A 26,303-nucleotide genomic window follows, 5' to 3' on the forward strand; every position below is an offset into this window, starting at 1 on the left:
AGAGATCCCTGTCAATACAATGCTCGTTAAAGGCAAGGCCATGAGCAGCACCCAGGCAGCTTCGTGGGGTTTACTGTGTTCTCATAAATGACTTGGAAATGATCTCGCCTATTCTATCTCAATGGTTAATTTGTTTCTCCAGGGGAGCACTTGGATTTTCTTCAGCTGTACTGAACTTCTGCTGGGTGTTGTTTGGAGGGAAAAGGGCTTAATGGGGAGTAGGGATGGCTGCCAACATTGGGTGGATGGGGCTGCCCCGTGTGGGGTTTTATGAACTTCATAGTGTATGGTCTTGATTGAGTACTGAGAGCCTGAATGTCCATAGGGCTTCCCAGGTGTAGTTCCTCTTGCAGAGCAGGACCCAGCAAGAGCTGGATTGCTTGTCTGAGGATGTGCTGGGCGTGCTTTGCCCTCGAGCAACTCTTGCTTTGCTTTTTGGTGTGTGAAGCTCTGTCATCATCTGGTGCTGGACTGAAATGCCACTCACTGGCAATGATCTGACTGCAGTGTGCATCCCTCCCAGTGGGCACGGGGATGATTTGCTGCCTCGGGGGGTCTGGGCTCACTGCTCTCCCCGTCGCTCATTCAAGTTCTTGTATTTGTGTTGAAGGGTGAGCTGTAAGCTGACAGCTGTGCCCGCTCTGTGGCCACGTGGTAACCCAGGAACTGCAGGTAATGGTGCAACAGTGGAAACAGAATGTTGATTTACTGTGGTTTTCTTCGTACCCAGATTGCATTTGCTTGTGCACAGCACTTCTCTGTCTCCTGGTAATGTATTTCATGAAATTACAGTTGGGTCACAATGGACCTTAAAGCCCACCCAGTCCCAACTCCTGCCAGAGGCTGGTTGCCCCTTATTGGCTCAGGCTGCCCAGAGGAAATGATCATTTCCAGGGAGGAATATTTGAACTGTGAACCCCCATTTTCCTTAATGATTTCATCACAATTGGTTTTTCTGCTCACTGAGTTACAGCAGTAATTCACATCACTGTTAAGCTGCTACCAGATTTTTCCCTGAGGTTACTCAAACAGGACCTGAAACATGAAATTAGTCACAACTGCCTTCGTAGCAAAGGCTCTGTCATATTTTAATCTTTTCACTCTCTATTAGCTTGTCCAGAACCAACTTTATGAAACTACTTCTGTGGTGGGGACAGGATATTTATATGCATTTGGGGAAAAGTTAGAGCTTTCTAAAGGAAAAGCTTTTAATGTTAAAAATGGGGAGAAATACTTTGATACATTTCTTTTGTTCCCGAGTTCAAAGAGGAACACACACTGCCATGGGGGCCAGATTAAAGACTTAAGGTTATTAATTTCTCTGTGCATGTCTCTCTCTCCTGCTCTGCACCTCCTTCTGGCAGCAGCTGAAACAACCCACTTCAGCAGCACTGAGCTCCACAGGCTGGCACTCAGTGCCTCAGCAGAGGAGACCCAAGCTGAGGAGTGGTTACCCAGCTGGCTGCACATGAGGCCTTTTCAGCTGCTGCAATGAGGATGTTCTCAGCTCTGAGAGCTCCTGGTGAGCACTGCAGGACCACTTAGTGCTATGGCAGTGATACAGACACCAAACCTCTCTTCTCTGTACACTCCTTCTCCCTTCAGCCCCTTTTAACAAGGAAACTGGAATTACCAGTCCTGACAAGCATTTCAATCTCTTTATTTCCAATTGCGTTGCTCATCTGTGATACAAAAGTCCAGTTTCCACAAGTAGTTACTTAAAATAAAAAACCTGAATGATTTATACATAAGCAATGACACACATTTATAATGTGCAGTACAAGATGTGCAGCGTGGGGATGAGATTCAGCACAGATCATGCCAAGACGTAAACAAGCATGAAAGACAGAGGCTAGCTGATGGTTACAGTTTGGTGAGGCAGTACCTGCAGCTGTCTCAAAGCACAGAAGAATGACAATTCTTAGCAGCTGTGCATTTCTCATCCTCAGTCCCTTGTTTCAGCCTTGGTCCTTTTCCCTATTCATAGAACAGTTCTGAATTCATCAAATATGAAGCTAGGCACGTGTGCTTCAACGACCTAAAGAAAAGGAACTGGTCAGGTTCATTGTTCATTTATGTGTTCTGCTCTCCCATTAACACAGCATACTTCATCTACCACCGAGCACCCAACCCCAGTGACCTGAACAAGGAAGGAGCATGGCGCCACGCACGGAACGTAAAGCAAGCCCAGGGCTGTGGGAAGTTGTTGGGCCCGGAGGTACAGTGTAAGAGTGGAGGAATGCTGACATACTCTGCTGCTTCTCCAGCCAGCACCAGCAGCTGGCAGCTGGATACTGGGTGGGGTATGAGGGTAACACTGGAAAGCCTCCCTTTGAGCCCAAAGTACATCTAGGAATCAGCAAGTTTTCTGAACTAAGGTACAGACTAGATCAGAGAGGGTTATGACTTTTTATTTACATATGAGATTATAACTATTTCATCTTCAAATGCTGCTAAGTTGCACTTAATCCTACCAAAAAATCTCTCTACAAGCACAGACTTTCCTTGCGTGTGAAACAGAGAAGCTGCCTAGGAAGCCCTGCTTCTTTAGAAGGCAGGCAAGGGAAGGAAATGAAGGGCCAGAGACTCAGACTTTCTGAACAGCTCTCAGCCCTTAGAATATTGCTAAGCTTGTTATTATTTCATTCTGCAACATCTCACAACTTCAGTTTTATCTCTCCCTTTCCTGGAAGCCCCCCAGCAACAGACCTGAAGATTAAACAGAAACAAGCTATTCCTCCGGTTCTTTCAAAACAGAAATCCTTCCTGTGTTTTTCACCCTCTCTGACTTTTCTAGAAAAATACATTTACCATAAAGACACAAGGACTAATATGAAGATAGTTCACCAAGTACAGAAGTAACACAAGTTGTACAGAGCTCTAGGTTACACGGACTCAAAAAAATCCATTCTGCCCCACTCCTGTTAGGTAACAGATTTCTCACCTCTATTTTAGCTGGGTGTTCTTTTACAGAACATCTAAAAAGGGTAAAGACTGCTCCTTGGACATTCCTACCAAGCCCATCGTTTTGGATATTCATTTACAGATGATGCCACGTTCTAGAGTAGGCATGAGTATGGTACGCAGCTGCAGCATGAACCAAACTTAGTTTCCCTGAACAAGGCTACATTTAGAATGTGTACAAGTCTCTTTCCAGCAGATTAGAATATCTGTTCAGAGCCTTTTTTTCCCATCCAAAAATATAACTATAGGAATGAAGGGAGAGAAAAATAATTAGCACTGAATAGCAGTTGAATAGTCTGAAAAGGCAGATTCAAGCTGCTGTAGAAACTGCTGTACCATTGGCTGTCACAGAGACATTCCCCAGCATCCTGAAGTCCCTTTCAGCTGCTGCCTTCAGATGTAGACACACTGCAGTTCAGGGGGGACAGCACAGCCAGCACTGTATGACAGAACAGGGAATTTGTTCTTACCTTTCTCGGTAGTTTTGTGTAGCGAACGTAATCCTCCAGGAACACGAGGGCAGCCACCACATCAGCAGGCATCTCTGGCATCTTCTGGCTAGTGTTAAACAAACATGAAGACCACCATCTTATCAACCGGTCAGTTACCTGTGTAACACTCTACAAGAATGCCAAGCTTCAAATAATACTTCTTCCATGGTGTACTGTGTGATTTCATTACAAGAAGATACACACTTCAATCTTACACTCAAGTCAAACAATATTATTATTTCAAATGTACTTTACTAAAAACAAACAAACAAACAAAAAAAACAAAAACACACTCTGAAAAAGCTATAGGAACCCTTAATGGAGGTGATACACAAGGAAAAGTGAAACGTGGATACCTGGTGCACTGTTCCATCGTTGAACGAATGAACTGACCGATCAGAGTCAGAAACTGTTCTGTGTACCTCGAGTGGAACTGTTTCAACAAGGTGAGGAGCCCCAGAACTAAGGGAAGCCAGTCGATCTGATCAGCTGGCCGCCTGCACACCACTCCTGCACAGAGAAAAACAATCCAAATCTGCATGTTTATAGAACAACCTATTGCTGGTGGCAGAGGCAAACATATGTTATGTATTATCATGAGATTTTCTTCTGTGCCACCTGTTTTGCTTGTCCATGCGAAAATCAAAAGCCAACGTAGCAACTGTATTTCTCTCACAGTAAATGGCTTAGTGACATTCATTAAGGCATAGGATGGAATGGCAAAGTCAGCAGTTTGGATGTTGTTTCCTACACCACTTTGTTTTGCTTCAGTAAGTCCTGGTTTCAGCTAGGATAGAATCACAGAATTGCTCAGGTTGGAAAAGACCTTCAAGATCATCAAGCCCGACTGCAACCTGACCATACCACCCTAACCACCCTCTGCTAAATCACGTCCCTGAGCACCACATCCAGGGATGGTGACTCAACCAACTCCCTGGGGAGCCTATTCCAGTGCTTAATAACCTTTTCTGTAATGAAGTTTTTCCTGATATCCAACCTAAACCTCCCCTGGCACAATGTGAGGCCATTTCCCCTCGTCCTGCCACTGTCACCACTGAGAAGAGACCAACCCCGCTCTCGCTTTAAGCACCTTTCAGACTGAGTCAATTTTCCTCCTCGTAGCTGCCATGGTGCTGTTGTGCATTTAGGATGAGAATAATATTAATAGCTCCAATGTTTCTTTGCTGCAGAGCAGTGCTTATACTGAGCCAAGGAGGTCTCAGCTTCTCATGCTGCCCTGCAGCAAGGAGCTGGGAGGCACAAGGGGCTGAAAGGGGACAGAGCCAGAGCAGAGACCCACATGGGCCAAAGGGACATCCCACACCATATGACACCATGCTGAACAAAGAAGCTAGGGGCGAGCTGGCAAGTGATTTCACATAGGCTTTCATTAGATTTAGACAAACAGTAAGCAACTTATACAATACCTAAATTTTTGCTGTACTGAAGTTTTGGAAACTGTGAAATCAGAAACAGGAAGTTGACAGTGGGAAAATATGGCAGACGTTTTGTTGTGATGTAGATCTGAGGAGAGAGGAAAAAAAAAAAGGCATAGGTTTTCCATAACATGTTCCCCTTCCATTAATAACATGTGAAACAGAAAAAAGCAAGTTACATCACAGAATCACAGAATCATAGAATCACAAGGTTGGAAACGACCTGAAGATCATCTAATCCAACCACCCTCCCATTCCTATCAGTACCACAAGCACTAAACCATCTCTCGTAGCTCCTCATCCAGACGCCTCTTGAACACTGCCAGGGACGGCGACTCCACCACCTCCCTGGGCAGCCATTCCAGTGCCTGACCACCCTCTGAGAGAAGAAGTTTCTCCTAATATCCAATCTAAAGCTCCTCTGGTACAACTTCTGGCCTCGGGTCCTACGATTTGCCTGGGAGAAGAGGCCAGACCCTTTTACATCACAACCTCCCTTCAGGAAGTTGTAGAGTGCAATGAGGTCTCCCCTGAGCCTCCTCTTCTCCAGACTGAACAATCCCAGCTCCCTCAGCCGTTCCTCATAAGACTTGTGCTCCAGACCCCTTACCAATTTCGTTGCCCTTCTTTGGACACGCTCCAGGGCCTCAACATCTTTCCTGTAGTGAGGGGCCCAAAACTGAACACAATACTCAAGGTGCAGCCTCACCAGTGCTGAGTAGAGGGGGATGATCATCTTCCTGCTCCTGCTGGCCACACTATTTCTAATGCAGGCCAGGATGCTGCTGGCCCTCTTGGCCACCTGAGCACACTGTTGGCTCATGTTCAGCCGAGCATCAGCCAACACCCCCCGGTCCTTTTCTTCACACTCATCCAGCCGCTCATCCCCAAGCCTATAGCGCTGCATGGGGTTGTTGTGGCCAAAGTGCAGAATCTGACACTTGGCCTTGTTGAACCTCACCCCATTCACCTCAGCCCAGCGATCCAGCCTGTCTAAATCCCTCTGAAGGGCTTCCCTACCCTCAGGTAGATCAACACCACCTCCCAACTTGGTGTCATCTGCAAACTACTATATCAAGCACTCAAACGTCAGCCTGACCTTATTTAATGGATTGTGAATGCCAGCTGCTTCCAGATAAGCTGTGATTTCATACAGAAGAGTGTTGTCTTCTTTAGGATAAGGCAGTGATGGATTCTGATAGTGCGCTTCTATATCAGCCAGTATGGCTCTGAAAGAGAAGGAAATTGATTGCATTAAATCTATTTCTGGATAGTTCAAATAAAAACTTCACACGATGGCACATCTCATTAATACAGAACCCTTCATGCACACAAAATCTGTAAATGGTTACAAGTAAGAGTAAACCACTTTTTTTTTTTTTTAAATCTTTCTATAAATACATTTTTGTTTAAAAATTAACACCACTTTCATCATTCCAATTTATCATGCAAAAATGACCTCAAGTGTAGGTAAAACCAAGCACAATTGAAACCTGCTGTCCACTAACATGCTCATATGATTTCTAGCTGAGTTGCTTACATTAACTGAGTTAGTTACAGCAGCTGTACGTTGTGCAGGACATGCTTGAGGGACCTGGACAGGCTTCGGAGGCAAGATGCACAAACCTCATGAAGTTCAACACAGCCACATGCAAGTCCTGCACTTGGGTTGGGGCAATTCTAAGCACAAATACAGACTGGGTGAAGAACAGACTGAGAGCAGCCCTATCGAGAAGGTTTTAGGGGTGTTGTCACTGAGAAACTCAATGTAAGCCAGCAATGTCTGCTTGCAGCCCAAGAGGCCAATTGTATTCTGAGCTGCATCAAAAGCATGGCCATCAGAGCAAGAGAGGTGACTGCCCCTCTGCTCTGCTCTTGTGAGCACCACTTGTAGCACTGCATCCAGCTCTGGATGGACACAGACCTGCTGGAAGCAGCCCAGAGGATGGCCAAGAGGATGATCAGAGCTGGAGCACCTCTCCTGTCTATGAGAAGAGGCTGAGGGAGATAGGATTGGACAAGAAAAGGCTCCAGGGAGATCTTACAGCAGCTTTCTAGTACCTTAAGAGGTACAGAGCATCAAGTTAAAAAAAGGTAGATTTAGATTAGAAATTAGGAAGAAATTCTTTACACAGGGGGTGGTGAGGTACTGAAACAGCCTGCCCAGAGAAGCTGTTTATGTCCCAACCCTGGAGGTATTCATAGCCAGGTTAGATGGGGGTCCGTGCAGCTTGGTCTGGTGGAAGGTGTTGCTGCCTGGGGCAGAGTGGGTTGGAACTTGATGACCCCTGGGGGTTTCTTCCAGCCCAACTCAAACTTCTATTCTTAAAAAAAAAGTTTTTTGAGGGTTCAAATTCAAATCCACCAAATCCAGTCAGACTCCATGTTTTGCCACCATACAGATTTCAAGAGCTGTTTAACTGACAACAGTCTGAATAACTACACTATAGTAAAACATGCAGCCCTTCAATACATTTTAGTTCTTACTTATTGAGGTTTTCCAACGCAGCAGCCAAATGCTTGGAGTCAAACCTGCAGGAGTAATTTAATTCATTGGTAATCTGCCGCCTTAAGATCTGCATCTGACCAACCTGTTTGTGCAAACAAGAAACAAATAAGTGGTGTGTAATAATGAATGCAGTGGGGAAGAAGAAATTAAAATAAAGGAAATCTTAAGGAGTAAGAAAATACAATTTACAGTAAAACAGATTACATGAAGTCCTCATTACACCTCATTCTTGTTCCCCTCGTCTTTTCTCATCAATAGCACAAATATTCATAGCACTTTGAAAAAGCATCGTAACAAAGGCAAGATTAACAAACATGTTAGTGAGAGAGCTTGTTTAAACCCTCAGCATGTTAGACTGCCTTCTGTGTGAACATGGCATGTTCAGGACACACTACTGCTCAAAACTTCAGCCTTACCACATTCACTCTACACTGTAGGGAGTTTATGGGATTTAAGCTGTGTATATAATGGGAGCTCAGGAGCTCTCATGAATCCAGTCCTGCTTCATCTGTAATGTTACAGACTTCTACCAACATAAAAACAACACTGTAAAATAAGCAGTCTAAGGTACATAACCAAATGCTTAAGAGTGGATCCTATGCATCAATAAATAGTGTCAGCCTACCTTCATTATGGAGTCCAAATATGCTGTCCAGATCTTCTGAGTTTTTGCAATTGCTGCAGAGTAAACCTTGTTTGAATTTGCTAACAAAAAAAAAGAAAAAAAAGAAAAAAAAAGGGAAAAGAAATAAATGAAAGTTTACAGAGACACCAGCTTTCTTCCATCTTAACCAGACAGCACTTACCTATAATTCCTTTGAGAGGACTGACAGCATTCATAAGTGCTTTTAATGTATCCTGGACTGTTCGGTCTCGTAATACATTTTTCTGAAACATACTGAGGAAATTCTAAATAAAAGAAAAGAAAGACAGGTAAAATCTCACACAGGTGCTATGCTTGATGGTACAACCACATTTTCAACATCAGTCTTTCGCTGCTAGAGGAGAAGCAAGAACTTCCACAGATGAAGACTTCTGGAATCCTGTAGTCAGACCACTTGCTTTTCTGAATTACACTCAGTGTTAGGACAATTACAGATTCACCTCCTCAATACACATACCTGCTGCAGACAACCAGTTCAACTGTCAAGTAGAAACTCTTCATCAATGCTTTATTTACATACTTAAAATCTTTAACCAGGTTAGGACTAGATTTTTCAAAGGAAGACTTGCTTATGCTCGTAGGCACTATGGGCCACTGCACAGAACTGACACTGTATTTCTATCATAGTGGACTCAAACAGTCCGATCTTCTCGTTGATATCTAGATAGAAAAATAAAACCTGTCCTTAAAAAGTCAACTTTTGAGCACACAGAGGCCAAAACTGATGGCTTGAGGGGCATTATGTAACACATAACCTCTACTAACTCCATTTACTCTAGAGCAACAAGTCTATCTGCAACTGATATTCTACCTTTGGGTTGGAAATCACTAAAGTCAAGTTGACTTTCAGAAGTCAATAGAACGTATATTTCACCAGCAAAGCTACTAAGCAGTAAAAGCAACGCGATCTTGAGAAATTAAAGTTCAAGGATTACCTGCAGCTCCTTCACAATCATAAAACACAGCAGCCTGTCTAAACCGTTGAGACCAAAGGTCCCCAAGGTATCCTGTATCTCTGAGAAGAGACGGCTGCTGGTTACCTCCTGATGAGTTTTGACATCGTACCAGGTGTTCATTTGGTCAATATAACACGTGGTTCTAAGGAAGAGGTGAAGAAATAGCATATTTCAGAACAAGCTGCAGACAGTTTTTGTGATGATCTGAGTAATGTGTTATCTTATTCAGGCAGGCACTCAGAGCTCTCTCTCTGCCAGGGTTCCTACATTGTTTTGCTCCTTTTACTAAAATCACAACTTTTCTACTCTACTATTGAAATGCACAAGGCAGATCAGGTAAATTTTAGATAAATTTTAGATAAATATGATGATACGTCAATCAAAAACCATTCGCTGTATATTTCCTTTGAATACAGTGGAATTGGACCAATTCAATGCAAACAGCTTTAATACAGCTTGTGATGCACAGTACTTACTTTGGGTCTGTGATCCTCAGGATTTCTCTACAAAGACGACCAATAAATGTTACAGATTCATCTACAGGTGTGAACTTTGGTATAGGAATATGAGTAGACTGGTATATGCTTTGCCAGTCCTGAATCTGAAAAATAAGTTTTAGTGCATTTTACAGTGTTACCATTCCACATTTTTACTTCACTCTTAAAACTGTTTTAACTTCAAGTAGTACAACACAGAACAACGCTGTAGGTCACACACAGCAGAACTCTATGAAGAGAAGAAGGAATCTTATGACGAAGGGTAAGCAAGTTGTAGGTGTGAAGGCTGAGAAAGCTACTTCCACTCCTAGCAAAAATTTAATCTGCTTTCTTTTTTTTTTTTAAATGGTAAACTGTCCACTGTTTTGGTAGTGAAGTGAAAATCTCTTCACTCCTCTAGATGTGAAATGTCATAAGACCTGGCAACTACTGCATCTACCTGAGCCTGTGTGCAGATGGCTAAATATAAAGAACACCACTGCAATTCTGTAGTTATTTTCTGTTTCCTTTCAGGAAGAGAGGAAGGATATCTTTTGTCAGTGAGTGATATCAAAGATATCAAAGCACTGTTTTTGGGGCACTTTACTCTTCTGTATAAGAGTAAAGGATGCTGAAATCATTCAGAAAAAGCCAGGGGCAGCTCTTTTTCCATGACATGTAACATATTTAAAGACAATTGAAAGGACTGTGCACGATGGACTGACTACAAGGGTTCTATCACAGTTCAATGTAAGAGCATTTATTGACTTTTTGTTCTTGACTACCACCTTTGTTCTCAGGAAGTTGTTGCACTCCTGTTCCACATTGTAGTTAATAATACGAGACACTTCCTCCTGCCAAATTTTTAAGCCATATATGTTGACATAATCCTGGATGTATTCAAACGATCGATGGAATCCATCCATTGTTGCTGCCATTTCTTTCAGTTTAGGCATCAGTTCACTTGGCTAGGAAGGGAAGAAGATGATAAAAGTAAAATGGTGAACAAGTAGAATACAAAGAAAATCTACAAAACTTCTAAATGCCTTTTTGAACCACAATGTCTCCATGTTTCACTATGCTCCAGCCAGAACCAAAAAAGCACTGGGAGATGTGTCACACGTTGTCTGACATTTCAAATCGTTCTTCTTAGAAATAGGAGGAAAAATATTTTATAACTTTCCTTGCAGGACACTATTGATTGATCTAGGATAGAGATTTAACAATCTGGACAGGAACAAAACAAGGAGCCATAATCCTTATTTTACTTTTTTCTTTTTGTATTCTTTACCTGGCACATTGCCATGAATTACCACAAGGACAGAACTGTGAACTCACAATCCATAGGACCCTCAGAGCAGAACAAAAATAGGTCTTTGAATTCTGTGTACTCCTACTGGTCTATCACTAACTTTAACATCAAATGAGGCATTAAGAAGTTCAGAAATTCACCTTTTTGCATGAAGGAATTCTATATAGAAAATTCTTTCCTAGAAGGAAAAATTATTTTCCCAGCCAGGAAAGCTGGGATACAGGCAAAATCAAATCAAGCTGTTACACACCTTGGCTCTAGGATTGAAGATGAGTCCCCTGTGAAGAGCCAGAGCCACCCGTTTTACTAGCTCCTTCCTTATTCCATCCTCTAGTAACTGTTTTGGGTCCACCTAAGTAGAAGAAACATTTTTTTCTGAAAATCAGAAAGGTATCAAAAATATGAAGGGATATTTGGTTTACCAAGAAATACATTAAATATGGATTTTGTAATAGGGAAGCAGTGCTCACAGACACACTTCCGCACCAGCTGCATGTCCAGAGGATAAATACCTAAGGTATAATAAACAGTTCCTTTAAGTCAAATAACAAGTGTTTGCTGTTCCCATATTCAAGGTTTGTTAATGATCCATTAAGAATGCTGCACAATTATAAAAACCAGAATGTATTAAGCACTGTGTATTGCTTCAAGAATGGTTGCTTTTGGAGTCCTGAAAGATATAGGAAGAGCAGTCGTTGCCAATGGAAGAAGCAGCTCTTCAGAAAAGCCTGCAGTCATTTTTCCAATAGGAAAATACAAAAAAATCAAGTAAGGTTGAGGAACTTATTTACAAGGAGAACTGTAGCTTCTTAATGATCTTAAATAACACAGCTCTAATCTAATCTGGATGCCATGTCAAATATCTGCTTGAAAATGCAAGCCCATTTTTATTCCAGTTTCTGTTTCTTTATATCTTCTAAGCCTTGCCTAATATGCAGAAGTCTATTTGTGCTACAGTGCTAACAGTCACCAAGTGACTTTTTCTTACTGAAATAACAGAACATTACCTTGATGATTCCAACTAACGTAGTTTTCATCATGAGGATGCCTTCAGTGAAAATTGAAATTGCGTGGGTCAGCTTGGCAACCTTTAATAGAAAAAGAGGATACAAGTTACTGAAGTGATTTAACAGATTTAGACAATGACTCCAGAAAGATACACACATTTTCCAGTTGTAGCTTCCTGCTGTAGATTAACGTGACTTGCACTGTCATACTTCCAACTGTTCATCTTGTTCTAGTCTTATAGTACAGTAATAATTTTTCTTTTAATTAGACTGATATAGCTATGTAACCAGTAGGAGAGAACAGGTGCTACTCAGAAGCTTTACAAAGATTATGGGAGATGTGACTTGCTGTATTATTGCATGTGTATAAACATCAAGTGTCTCCGAGCAGCTTATGGACACAGTTTGAAGCAGAGGTAAAACCTGTTGCCAGTAATGAATCCATTTCAATATTTCCACTGACAAAATACTGCAGCACACTCAGTTTTAAATTATTAGGTAGGCATCTTTATGCTCAGAGCTCAGAAAAGCCAGCCTTTTGCCTTTAAGACATTTGCAACGTAATATAGAGGCAATGCAGTTCCACAGAAGCCACAAGTGAGAAGCTTCCTTAAAATTAAAATTAAAAGAATATTATGGAATACTGCCTCCTCCATCCCCGCTCTCCCTTCCCCCAGTAAGCTTTCACTCAGTTTAATGTGCAAGTCAAAGTGTTTAGATCTGAATATCAGCTTAATTAGAGACCACAATCTGTTTAACAAGTGAGTATTTTGAGAAAAACTGCTGGAAAAAGATGGCATTCTAACTGACACTTGGAGAACTTTAGTTATATACTTGATAACTTATATCTTTAAGTTATATCTATATAAGTAATATATCTAATATATTACTTTATACTTATAACTTTAGATATATTATTTGGGAGAATTACGGACCTATTCAGATTTTCCTGCTCCTCATAATCTTCTATTAAAGATGCTTATGTTTGCTCACCCTCCCAGACCAGTAACAGTGCAGAAGACATCACACAGCCACAGCCAGCACTGAACAACAGCAACTTCTTCATTTGATCAAACCAACACACCCTCAGTCTCTATTCATATTTGAAAAAGCGTAGCCCTGTGCTTTATTCAGTCTAACCTTCTCCCTCTCCTGGAGCACACATTCCAAATTGTGAAATCTCCATTTCAGACTTGTGCTGTTGGTCTGTTCAGTGCTCCCTGCCCCCAGGCCCAAAATCTTGATCCTTGTTTACAAACAGATTTAACTTTCCTCTCTTTTTCCACAAGATCAAAAATTAGACTTTTACAAACAGAAGGGAAGTTACTCATTTGTCCTCAGGAAAATTATGGTATTCACATTTAATAACACACATCCATTTTAATTCTTACTCCGTCAACACGCCCAATTCCACTTTTAAAAGCATAACCCTATGGGAGCTGTACCTATTCAAATTTAGGCTGAAGTCAGCTACCCACGTGGTACCATTTGTAGGAGTTCCCTACTGTAACTGCACCTCGTATCGTGGCCCCAGCTGAGCATAATCTCGTAGCTTGTCCTTATCAAGGCGAGTTGGCACTTCAATGATGTCGTGGGTCTGAAGCTTTATTATTTTGAGAAGGGAAGTAAACATGCTCTCTGGAATTATCTGTAGAACCTTCATAAAAAAAGAGAGATGAGACAAACAGTCATTATAAATAATCAGAAATGGTGGAAAAATGATTACAGAATGAGACGACGTCTGTCCAAACGCCTACCTTTCTTACATAGGAAACCAGCTCACCAGAATAATACTGTGATACACTGAGAAGATCAGGACTGTTTGCTTGATTGATACGGAGAAGCGGCAGGTCAAGAGCAGAGGCAAGCTAGAAACAAAATGAACATTTTAACTTCACATCTGCTTTCCTAGTAAGAATTAAATGACTCAACTCTTTTGCCTGGGCTCTTCAGCTACAACTCTAAGTACTACATTCTTCCTAAGCAGCAGTGTTTTATTACAATGTCACAAAGTTCAGTATTATGCCACATTCCTCACTTTATCAGTTGCAGAAGCTACTTTTTCCTGTGACTTTACTCTCCTCTCTCCCCTTCCCATGCTATTTCCCATTCTTAACTCCACAAACAATATTTTTATTTGATGCCAGATCTTCATTATGACAGAAAAATGGCATAACCAATCTATCGTCAGTCTCCTCTGATACACATGCAGAAAATTCAATCTTTGGAAGTGATGTCTGCAGCAAGTAGCTGTAATGTATTGAGGCTGGATGATGAGGCTATTTTGTCTAGCAGCAGCAATGTTACTGGCTCTATAGAATAACATAAATAACTTGGTTTCATCTCCAGTAAAACTGAACTTGAGTTAATTCAGTAATTTTACTCTAACAAAGCTGGATACAGAAAATAGTGGTAAAAGTGATTTAAACTATTTGTGACTTTATAGACTTAAGGCCTATTTAACAAACACTCTGATTGACTCACAGTGTTAAAATACCTTCACATACCCTCATACTTACCTTTAGAAAAGTAGCTCTGAGTTTAGTTACCATAGATGGACTGACTCTTATGCTTTCCTGCATTATAGATGTAAAGCTGAGTAGGAAATAAAGAAAACAAATCAGATCCTTCCCCTGAAACTATTTTCAACTCATTTGCCATTAGCAACAGTGTAATCCAGAAATGGCATAGGAGATCTGGGAAACTTCACTAAGAAAAGATTTTGGTCAGAAGAGCTACTGGCTAGAAAAAAAAAAGTAAGGTGTGGGAGGTGGAGGTAAAGCCAATGACATCGGGGATGGAAAATGAAGTAGCAGCTTAGCAAAAGTGCACTGTGGAGAAGAAGTTCTGCATGTTTTTTCTTTCCCTGCCTCCTGTTTTTGGTTGAAAAGGGGAAACCTAGTCAGACTAAAGGGTGCAGATAGAAACTTAACACGACTGTTATAGTTAGACCAGGTAGAAGCTTCACCTGCAGCTCAGAACATGGATAAGAGTTAACAGCCATGCCTGTCAAGTTGATAAGAGTTGAATATATTCAACAACTCACATATTTTTTAAACTGGAGAGTTTAGCACAGAATAGTATCAGTTGGATGGGACCTATGAAGATCACTGAGTCTCACTGTGCCATAATGGTAAAAACATTCACACACGTTACTCCTTTAAAGTTCCACCACTGATGACTTGGAAGCAATGGCTCCTGCTGGGATACCTGTCAATCAGTTGCCAAGCGTAAGAAAGATCGCCCACTATCTGCATGGTGATCAAGACCTCTTCTTTAATGTTGATAGTTCGGATCATCTGATGTAGAAATTTGCGGGTGTCAGCCAGAAACTGGCAAACTTGTAGATTAGTTTCCAGCTGGTGAAACTCTTGGACCTGTATTTACAAATAAAACAGCAACAAAAATTCCCTTTTCGGTCCATTCACCTTTACAGGCAGCCACAGAAACAAATGATTAACCTGACATCTCTTCAGACAGTGATACTGCACTACACTGGCCTACTTTAGAGGGTGTTCAATAAGAGATTTTGTGAAGTTAGTGCAGCAAATGTACTGGGATTCTGTTATAACCCAGAAAGAGAAACACGACGCCGTAACAAAATATGGTATTTTGATTTTGCCTTCAAAATTACCCTCTCTAGGTTCAAGTGAATTTCAGAATTTCTCATAAACTAATAAGCAATGTTGACAAATAACATTTGGGACTGAATTCATTTCTCCATTTCATCCAGATATCCCCACTAGTACTCAGCTGCAGTTAGCACAATTTTTCATTCTGTATCCCTTATTTTACAATCATAAGGGAAGTTCTGTATGTACAAAACTGCAAAGATACACACGCTTAACCTATTGTTAAAATGAAAATCTGCTTTGTGAATCACTGTTTGTATGTCTTTGCCATACCTCCTCCAGTGCCTGTATTAGCTGCACAGTTTTCCTGCCCGCTGCAGTGGAATCATCATAGTTAAGAGACATTATTTGCTTGGAGATTTCTCTGAACCAAGCCTGAAGATTTTCTATGCAAGAACAAGAAAAAAAATTAATCAAATCTTTCCATGGGTGGTAAAGAAGTAATGATGCAGGAAACTTGTTGGAAAGTACCAAAACTCCCAAACAAACCACCAAGATACCCCGATAAAACAAAACCAAGAAACTCTAATTGCTATACATAAGGGAGATTATTTACAAAGTCTTCATCTCACTTTTTACATTACAAGCATTTCAATGCATAGACTTTTAAAGGAGCAAATGCTCAGGTGAATATCATGCAACATTACAAAACAATTATAGAAACAAACTGGCATTACAAAAATCTGTACAAAGAAGCCCTTTAAATCATGAATTCACATTTTATAAATGGCTTTATAAAGGCAATTGTCTTGTCAGTTGCAATTTGTGTGTTCTGGCTACAAGCAGCCCTTACACTGATGCTTTATGCAGTTTTTGTGATCAGACCAGACAGCAATCTAACATTTTTACATCACCAGAATCAAAAAAAGAGATATTTCAAAAACACAGAGCAAGAAATTCAGAAAAACAGATCCATGCTTTTGAAGAGTTGGAGAAGCTCAGAAATTTGGTAGAGAAGTAAAAGTAGGTTTGAAAAAAGAATATTGATACAATAAAAATCCAGGTTACAGCCAGGAAAAGAATGCGAGGAAACCTTGAAGCATCCCCATGTTTAATGGATATGATCTTTCCACTCCTTTTTACGTAGAATACAGTAACATGAACTCTATTACATGTGGAAAAGTGAAATGGTACTTCATAACCTTACCTGCCACCTCTAAACAAACTGATACAAACTGGACTGAAAAATACAGCCATGTAAATATTAGGAAGCTAAGCGAGGCTTACATATGGCGTATATACAGTAAACCTAAAAAGCAACACAGCATGTAAGAGACCTCAGTGGAATCTAAGGAATGTCAAATATTTTTATATTATCAATATTAACCTCATCTATTTTCTTTCAGTATCAACTTAGAAATAAAAAGCATTTATTTTTTCCCCCTCTCCCATCAGTTCAGTTTCCAGTCATTACCATTTTTCTCTACTCTTGTGAGAGGCTTGACTCCTGAAAAGACATCAGCAAGCTCAGTCATCCTTTCAGATCCCTCTTTTTTGTAATTCTCCCATTTTGTCTGTTTTTCTGACAACATTTGCTTGAACATCTATTGAAAACAAAGCATTTGCTTTATGAAACTGGCAAGATGACACACTAAAGAAAACAAAATAAGATAGTGAGGTCAGATGGAACTGACTTACAGGGAGTGCTGCATAACTTCAGGACCTTACCAGAATATTGAATACGAAATTAAAAGCACTGAGAAGTACAGCCAGTGAGATGAACGTAGTGTGATAGAAATAAATTGCATATGCACACACACAGATATTGTCGGCATTCGGCCAGTTACAGAACACCCTGCACCTTTTTGTTAATATTTACAGATATTACAAGACTCTGACCTAACGTAGACTTATACCTCACATAGTCGACAGCCTACAAAGAGGCACTCTATTCCAAACAGCACGTAATTAAAGCTCAGCACACGCTTTGATATTTAACCTGTTCAAAGAATTAGCACTGCTTACCGTCCGGATGTTTGTGCAAAGTTCTCAGTAAATACTAAGATGCTGGGAAAGAACGAAAACTGCCAATTACTGAGGAGACTGAAGAAGTCATCAGTCATTTGCAGCTCTCTACAGAAAGCCCACAATTAAATGAAAAGAATCCATTCCTTCTAACTCTTCTGTGTAATAAATGTACAACTCTGCCCGACTCTTCACTTCTGTTGAGCTGTTAAAGGGAAAGCAGTGAAGAAGGCAGTAGCACATTACCTCTTTCAGAATGAATTCAAACTGAGCTGTATCCAGAAGAAGCTGGAATAGGACCTTGGGATTGTACCTTGAGTCTGTTAGAATCTGATCCTTTATCTGGCGGAGACGTTTGTTATTTGGATCACAAGCTAAAAAAGGAAGGACAGCAGAGTAAAGAATTTGGCCAAACTTTTCAGTCTTTGTAAATAAATTTGTATTTAATTGTTTGAAAGCAAAAACATTTTGGTCTCATAGGCTTGTCCCCACTCATCCTGTATTTACATGGATTTCATCAGCTTTGTACAGCCTGCATTTGAACAGTAAAGGTTGCTGGAGTGCTTCAGCTTCATTAACTCTTCTGCTGGCTTCTGCAAACCAAGTGTGAATTTAGCACTCCTTATTCAGAAGCCCATAAATCAGCATTTCTTAAGACTGTTATAGAAAATGCATGGAAATATAACACCTCTCACATCATAATATATGCACATTTACTTCAGTTAATGATTTTGGGAGCACAACAGCAAAATAACAGCTCAACACAGCACTAAAAACAGCAGGTGACATTTTGCTGACTGCACACAGCAAACTTCTCTCAGGATGTAAGATGAAGCACCAGAATAGCAGGACAGACAACTCTGAAATAACAGTCTGGCACGAGGTCTTACCTGTGTCTGCAGTGTGAAGCATCAACCAACGGATTGCTACATTGCAGTCTCGCAGGCAATTCAGCAGTTTGGGGATATTGTCCAGCACCAGCTCTTCCCTCAAACAGCCCTCTTTGAGAAACTGCTGCACCTGAGTGTGCACTCGCTCAGTGACTGCGGCATACCTGTTTGCCTTAGAACATAAAGTGTTTGCATCAATGTAATCCTGGTCTCTAAGGGAATGTACTACATACATCAAGGCTGGGGCTTCTAAGAACTTAATGGGGATGAGACCAGAAAAGTGTTCTCATTCCTAATACAAGCTTAGGAAGCATCATCTAAAACTATTTTGCTGTGTGCCACATTACCAACAGAAACACAGATTCTAAAACAGTTACTAAAGAAAAACCAAACACTATAGTTAGCTTAAGATATGCTAATACTGAACAACACCTTGATGAGCACCAGCAACTATTCTGTCAAGTCACAACCTTGAAACTCTCAGGGGAAACAACTACAAAAGGAGGTGAAACAAGCAATGCTAGGAGGACCAGAGCTTGAGACTCTGAAGTATTCTTTACTTTGTTATATATAAAAAGTTACTCAAAGTATTCTATTGGAATAAAATTCAAACAACTCTATACATGAGAAAAAAAAAAACCACAGATATTTGAAATGATTACACTGAGTGAAATCTTGCTAAAAATACTGAAACCTGGTTTATGTACCTGCTCTTTTACATTTGCAATATCCAGTGTGTAGTTGAGGGCAGTTTTAGCAGCTTTGTATGGCTCCCATGCTTCTGCTAGATTTACAGTGATTCCCATATAAATGCTAATAACCTAAGCAGAAAACAAGAAGTGTTAGAAAGTGATATGTTATAGGCATGAACAGCAGCTGGCCTTTGATAGCCATGTTCTTTGCTGCAAAGTAAGAAGAAACGACATGAAGCAGAGTTTATTGGAGGCTTAGTCAGTTCAGAAAGCAATATGATGGTTCCTTCTATCATTATGTATAATCCCTGTAAGAATTCTTCAGAAAAGGACCTAAGCAAACTGGTGGACATACTGAACATGAATCAGACATGCAGCCTTATGAAAATAAAGACTAATTATACACTAGACTACGCCATTCAGATTGTGGCCAGTGGATTGAGGGAAGTGACCATTCCTCTCTTGCCAGCCCCATGAGGTTCCATTTAGAGTAATGTGTCTGTATTTGAGCCCCTCAGTACATGATAGGCATGGACAAACTAGAATGAATTCAGTGGAAGGCCACTAGGATGGGACTCACTATGGAAGGAGAGGCTGAGGGAGCTGGGTTTATTGGAGTTACACCTCTTAAACCTTCCTTCCTCTGACTGCAAGCTTCCACTGCTTAAATGCAAGTTATGCGCAAGACAGAGCCAGATTCTGATCAGAGATACAAAGGAAAAAGTCAAGAGGCAACCATCACAAGCTAAAAGAGAAATTCCAGTTGAACAAAATGAAGAAATCCCTCACAAGGGGAGTGATTAGGCACAGCCACAGGTGCTTACAGACGCTGCAGAACCTTCTATTTAGATACATTCAAAATGCTACTGGACACGTCCAGGAATAACCTGATTTAAACCTGAAGTTAGCCCTGCTTTGAGAAGAAGGCTGGACTAGAAGATGCCCTCATGCACCTTCCAGTCTACATTTTTCTACGAAGCACTCTACCACGATGGTATCAGATACAGCTGGTTTAAGCATTTACAACAATTATTGTTATATTTAAAGAGCAGCTGTCCTTGCTTATCCAGAAGGACTGACTCAGAGTGCCTCATTCAAAGTAAGATTGCTTCAGAAAAGAATTGGAACAGATGCACAGAAAACACTCGTTTGGTGTTTTGTTCTTTTTTCAGAAAGCATACTGTACAAATTAAGTACACTGCTTCTATAACATTAAACACATAGAAAAAAATTTAAAACAAAATTAAATTTTACCCAATTATCAGGGAAGTATTTATCCACTATCTCTCTCATTTTTGCTTGTTGTGTGTGAAGAATAGAAGCATCAAAATACAGTATCACATAGAGCATAGCAGCCTGAGTAGCCAGAGCAGTGCTGCGGTGTTCTGGTAATGGATATGCAGAAACCTGGGAATGGAGACCAAAAGAAAACAGCACATAATATAATGCAACAAAAACCACTTGCAGTGGTTTAAAAAGTACTGCCTATCTATCAATACACATACAACATATTGCATACTACAAGATAAGGGGGATATGCAGGTAAGCTGGATGTGCTTATACATGCAGTGTATTTACCAGACCTATTTTACAGAATACAGAATTTGACTGTGGAGATGTCTGCTAACTTTTACAGGTTACAATAATAAGCCAATATTTGGCATTCAGTTTTAGATCCCTCTTATCTCACAGAAACTTACCTGATTATAGATGTCGTCTGACCGCAAGCGGCCAACAACCATGCTGATGAATGTTTCACTTATGGGTACCCTGCTGAAGTAACTCTCAGGGTAGTTTGGAGGTCTTTTAGCTCCAGGTTGGCTCGAGTATCCAGTGCTCCGAAGCAACTTACAGATATCATCTAAATTGGAGTCAGCAGAGGATCGGGCAGCACTGTTTTACAAAAGGAATGAACGAAAACTGAGCTGTGTGACCTCACAGTTTCCCCCTTTCACTTCCCTTGTAGCTGCCAATCTTAATCTTACAACTTAATCTGAAAGTCTGCCAGTGGACTTCAAATCTCTTGCTCTAGTTTTGCAGTGAGACCCAATAACAACAGCTCATGCTATGAGCTCTGCTGATAACCAGTGAGCTCTGCAGAATTATCAGTCTAGCTGAATGATCAAACAAGTGCAAACACTTCCATTTATCTTAATGCAATGACTCAGTGAACTGAGTAAACCATATTACATTCTTTCTGCTGTGAGTACTTCTGAACACCAAACTAGGTTACCTGTATCTGTAATAGGAAACCAACATTCTTTCTCTGACTTCTCCTTCAATTTTCTGGTCAATGACCAGCAGCATGACTCCATACAGATAGAGTGCTTCACACTGATTGGGAAAAGCAGAATGAAGGACATACGATTTGAAGGATCATTAAAAGACAAACAAGTGCTGACAAACTAACAGAATGTCAACTATTCAGTCAATACAACGTGAGAAACAGCAGGCTGTGGACTTTTGGTTGTTGACCTCCTCAAAGCAATCCACAGCATTACAGTATTCTTGGAGAATTTTAATCTTTCTCTAGTTTTGCATTTATCAGTTCATTTTCTACTATTACAACACTTTTGAATACTTACTAAAAGTTGTTTTCCATCTTCATTAAGGAGCACAGTTTCTAATGTTTGCTGGATGTAAATTCCTTCATTGAGGTCATCTAAATATCTAAGAACCATGACAAAGAGTTGGTAATAGACTACTTTAGTCTCAAAATACATCTCCTCAGAACTCAATTGACCAAATTCCTCTGAAAGTCAACAGAGACAACAAAACACCTTGCAGCAGTACAAGCAGCAGCAAAGGACAAAATGAGAGTCTGGATGGAACTCTTAGAGCCAACCAGTTGGCAAAACACTCCTCTCATTTCTAGATGCTCTAAGTGAACTAGACTCCATAACTTACAGCTCACATCCTCTTAATAATCATATGGGAGGGTAACAGCTTGAGAACCATGTACTGAGAAGGAAAAGCTCCTCCCCAAGTGCAAAATATAGCAGAAATATCGTATTTTCAAGTAATCACAAAAATACCCCCTAGAAACATGTTAAATTTATGTCAACTGCAATTTAAAAGGTGGAGCTAGAAACAGAGACTGTTCATCTGGATGAAGAGTATTTCTGCTTAGTAAAGGGCTTTCCAGTAAAATTACATGTTACCATAAGACCAATGCTCCCATACAAAACCAATAACAACAGCAAATCTTAGATTTAAGGTTCTCTGGATTTTTTTCTTGTTACATGAACTTTTCCTATTGCATTTGCAGGCAGGCATAGCAAATTTAAGGCAACCCCACTGAAGAATTGAGTTTAGGAAAATAATGACAATGAAAGCTAAAAAAAAAAAAAAAAAAAAAAACAACAACAACAAAAAAAACCAACAACAAACCCACCAGGATCTGGCATATTGGTTTGCAAGACCACAAAAATCTAGTCTTTAAGAAACTCCGCATGCATTCATGATACTGTACCTGTTTAAATCTACGATGTATTTATGTACACTCTGAAAAGCTAGATAAAATCTTGTCAAAATTTCAATGTTGTTTTCACGAAATTCTTCATCTAAATCCAGTAGCTCTGGTTTTGCTTCCAGTTTGCCTTCACATGCCTCAGGCCCCTACAAAAAAGACAATTACATTTAGAGACAACGTTTGACTGTGTCCATAATGCTCTTCACTAGGACACAAAATACACAACTACCAGAATGACAGTTAGAAGAAAACTAACCTTTCCTATTAAAACAAGAACTTGCAGTTTTCCAAACTACTTCATAATTGAAAATGTATTCCATGAGGAATTTTACACTTTTTTTTTTTTTTTTTTTTTTTTTTTTTTTACAATTAATTTAGATATGATTTCTTCTATGCAGGCAATGGAAAAAGACGATTAAGACTTTGGGTAAAACTGATGTATCTGAAGCCATAGTGCAATCACTTTGAAAAGCAGCAGTGCTGCTTTGCTTCCTTAACGTTCAAAAATCTTCTGGTTTCCACAATAGTTGTATGTCTTACCAATCATACCTATCTGCTTTTCAGTTTCCGAGTAATTTGTGTAAATAAAAATAATTAAGAAAAAAAGATCTAACAAACACATCTAAAGGTATCTGTGAAATCATTTGTGCTTCAAGTTTCCAGTATCTGAGGCTCCCAGCCAGTGCCCAAAGTTTACAGCTCCTATCAGTTCTCCTCCTCCCCAGTATTGCTGTATTACTAACATGAATTTTAAATGTACAAACCAGCTGAAGTCAAACTACACTGCATTTGCAGCTCCTTCTAAATCATACTGGAGAAAGATAGAGGGATTAAGTTTTTTGCAAGATGTAAGGAAAACAAGGACTCTGCATGCTCACTACTCTTTATTTGTTGATTCAGCACACGTGACAACTTCAGTGAGTGAACAATCACAGTACTGTCCAACAGGAAAGCACAAAGCAGCCTTCACAGCTGCAGAGAACAAGCTACAGATAACCAAAGGAACATGGGCATACTGCCCACAGTACCATTCCAGAAACCCAACCCACTGCACAGGCTCAGAACCTGGTAGTGAAAGCAACATTTGAAGTTACTGCAGGAATAACACCCGAGAAGAAAACCCACAACTCAAGTCTTATATGACCAGTGTTTGCCAAAACTCACAGGCCAGATGACTCATCATACATTCTGAAAGATTGTTCTTCTACATACAAACATAAAATTCCCTTCTAGTACTAAAACTCTATGCAGCATGGGTACTGGTTATTACTTCTATTCTGCCCAGGTGCCTGTGAACAGAGCACGCACCAGACTCCTTTTGCTCACTGAAATTGAGTAAGATGAGGCTAAGTATGATCAAAACTATACAAAATGCAGGACGGTCCAAAACTGTTTTTGTGTTTGTATGCAAGCATATCCCAGTTACTATCTCAGTTTGGTAAATTTTTGGTAAGCATAAAGCAAACAGCAAGTCACAGAAGCAGTAAGGTTAGATAAGACCACAAAGGTTATCTACTTCAACCATCAACCCATCACCACTGTGCCCACTAAACCACGTCTCTAAGTACCACATCTACCCTTTTCTTCAAAACCTCGAGGGACAGCAATTCCGCTACTGCCCTGTACAATACCTGACCATTCTTTCTGGGATAAATTCTCTCCTAGTATTCAACTCAAACGTTCATTGGTGCAACATCAGCCTATCAAAAACCTCTCAGTTTATCACTGTTACCTGGGAGGATGACTCCCACCTCACCACAATCTCCTTTCAGGCACCTTTAGAGAACAATAAGGTCTCTCCTGATCCTCCTCTTCTGTGACTGAAGAAACTCAGTTCCCCCCACTGCTCTCTACTAGATTTGTGCTCCAGACCCTTCATAGCTTCGCTGCCCTTCTCTTTCCTGCAGGGACTGAGCACAGTACTCGAGGTGAGGCCACACCAGTGCTGAGTACAGAGGAACTGTAGCAATAACAAGTCACTGCAGTCAATTCTGAAGCACGTTAGTAATAAACACAATAGTCAGGAATCGGTTTGGTAAGCCTTATGTTCAGGACAACAATGCTTTACAGAGAAGTCTAACAACAGAAGAAAGGGGTTTACCTTAAAGTAACTGAAATCAAAGATGATATCTCCATACTTCTGTTGATCAGCCTTGTCCTTCAGCCTGAAAACCCCAGGGATAAATTCGGAAAGTCTTAAGAGCTCTGCAATGATAGCATTTCCACAGGAGACTATCCGAAGAATTGCCTGACCACAGAGGTTATTTTCAGCAAGAAAATCCACCATCGTGGAGCTGGATGTGAACACGCAGCACAAGTCCTGCTGCCTGTTTTTGACCACCCGCTTTTAGGTCGTTTGACGAAGAAATCCTAATGAGAAAACGGGCCGCTCCATCAACAGCACCTGCAGAAACAGAACCAGGCACATTCATCTCCCGAGGGACACTGCCTAGGGGGCGTGTGAAGGGTCAGCGATGGGATTAAATGTTCTCAGCAGTCTTTTCCAACCTGAATGACTCTACAATACTTCTGACACTACGCAGATTTTTAAGCGCACACCTACATCTTTCACAGAGCCACAGCACTGTAGGTTCTGGAAAGGACTTCCAGAGAACATCGAGTCCGGTCCCTGCAAAGCAGGCCAATAAACTGCAAATGCAGCATTTAAAGCGCTTGGCAAAACCAAAAGCACCGCGTTCCTCCCCAGCATGCACACGGTGCTCGACGCGCTCCCCCGCGCCGGCCGCCGCTGCAAACGCAGCGCGGGGCGCTCCGAGCCGCAGCCCCACACGCCCAGCCGTGCCGCCAGGCCCTGCGTTCCGCCGCCGCCCGAGGCACGGCTCTCTCTCGCCGCCTCAACCCAACCGCGAGCCCCAGCGACGCGCCTGCTCACCGCGCCCCGCCGCGAGGCAGCGAGGAGAGCTCGGAGGGCCGCCCGAAGGGAGCGGCGGCGGCAGCAGGTGAACGCGGGCGGGCGAGCGGGCGGGCGGCAGTACGGCTCTGCGGTACGGCTCGGCCCCCTCACGTGACGGCGCCGTCAGCAAAGGCGCGGGATGATGAGGCGGTTCCGCCGGTCGCCCCGCCCCGCTGCCTCTGTCGGGCCTCGGCGGCGGGGACGAGGTGAGCTGCCGGGGCGGCGCGGGGGGTCCGGCCGCCCGGTTTGGGGACGGGGGGGTGAAGGGGAGGGCTGGGAAGCGGGGCTCGCTGCCGTTTCTCTCGGGCGCTGTGTGAGGCACCCTGTGGTACGCGGTCAGCCGTGTGTCCGGGGCAGCGCTGCTGCCGGAGGTCGGCGCTCACGGGGTCGTACGGTTGGAAGGGAGCTCTGGAGACCATCCGGTCCAGCCCCCTGCTAAAGCAGGCTCATACAGTAGCTTGCACAACGAAACCTCCTGATGGGTTTTCAGTGTGTCCACAAAAAGAGATTCTACAGCTCCTCTGGGCAGCCCGCGCCAGTGCTCTGTCACCCTCACAGTAACAGAGTTTTTGTGCATGTGTGTTCTATGAAACTCGCTGTGTTCCAGTTTGTGCCTGTTGCCCCGTGCCCTGTCAGTGGGCACTGTTGAAAAGCACCTGGGATATTCGCCTTCGTCTCTGCTGCTGGTTTTGGAGGTTGAAACACAGGGAAATTGGGTCATTTGCTCACGTGTCAAGTCACAGAATATGAGGTGTAACTTCAGGTTTCTGCTTAGCAATCCAGTCTGGACTATACCTACCCTGTGAAGACAGGCTGAGGGAGCTGGGCTTGTTCAGCCTGGAGAACAGAAGGCTGCAAGGAGACCTTGTTGCAGCCTTCCTGTATTTAAAAGGTGATTAAACAGGAGGGGAATCAACTTCTTA

General features: G+C 41.6%; 2 protein-coding genes across 4 annotated transcripts in view; one reads left to right on the forward strand and one right to left on the reverse strand.

Annotated features, from left to right (window-relative positions):
* Positions 1–1,644: 1,644 nt before the first annotated feature.
* Positions 1,645–25,440, reverse strand: WASHC5 (WASH complex subunit 5). Of its 3 annotated transcripts, none has more exons than XM_042869759.1 (29): positions 25,360–25,440; positions 24,568–24,870; positions 22,467–22,612; positions 21,580–21,664; positions 21,228–21,328; positions 20,695–20,887; positions 20,249–20,401; positions 19,010–19,123; positions 18,303–18,474; positions 17,659–17,786; positions 16,862–16,991; positions 15,721–15,833; positions 15,026–15,192; positions 14,335–14,410; positions 13,573–13,683; positions 13,332–13,472; positions 11,816–11,896; positions 11,059–11,160; positions 10,285–10,464; positions 9,497–9,621; positions 9,000–9,162; positions 8,207–8,309; positions 8,026–8,105; positions 7,379–7,482; positions 5,991–6,120; positions 4,883–4,979; positions 3,812–3,965; positions 3,435–3,522; positions 1,645–2,038 (listed from the first exon to the last, which is right to left on the reverse strand). In XM_042869759.1, exons 2-29 carry the CDS (start codon positions 24,751–24,753, stop codon positions 1,982–1,984), a joined length of 3,480 nt encoding a protein of 1,159 aa, XP_042725693.1. In that variant the 5' UTR covers positions 24,754–24,870; positions 25,360–25,440; the 3' UTR covers positions 1,645–1,981. The 3 variants fall into 3 exon arrangements, with proteins under 3 accessions (XP_042725693.1, XP_042725694.1, XP_042725695.1); XM_042869760.1 differs by lacking the exon at positions 25,360–25,440 and adding an exon at positions 25,030–25,204; XM_042869761.1 differs by lacking the exons at positions 1,645–2,038; positions 3,435–3,522; positions 3,812–3,965 and adding an exon at positions 3,972–4,242.
* Positions 25,441–25,510: 70 nt separating this feature from the next.
* Positions 25,511–26,303, forward strand: part of NSMCE2 (NSE2 (MMS21) homolog, SMC5-SMC6 complex SUMO ligase) — a 128,106-nt gene continuing 127,313 nt past the window's right edge. The window contains exon 1 of the mRNA XM_042869086.1: positions 25,511–25,586. The gene's annotated coding sequence lies outside the window, so the exon portion shown is untranslated. The remainder of the gene's footprint in view (positions 25,587–26,303) is intronic.

Source organism: Lagopus leucura, unplaced genomic scaffold, assembly GCF_019238085.1.
Source record: "Lagopus leucura isolate 7727_CA_CO unplaced genomic scaffold, USGS_WTPT01 Super-Scaffold_100002, whole genome shotgun sequence".
Lineage (NCBI taxonomy): Eukaryota > Metazoa > Chordata > Aves > Galliformes > Phasianidae > Lagopus > Lagopus leucura.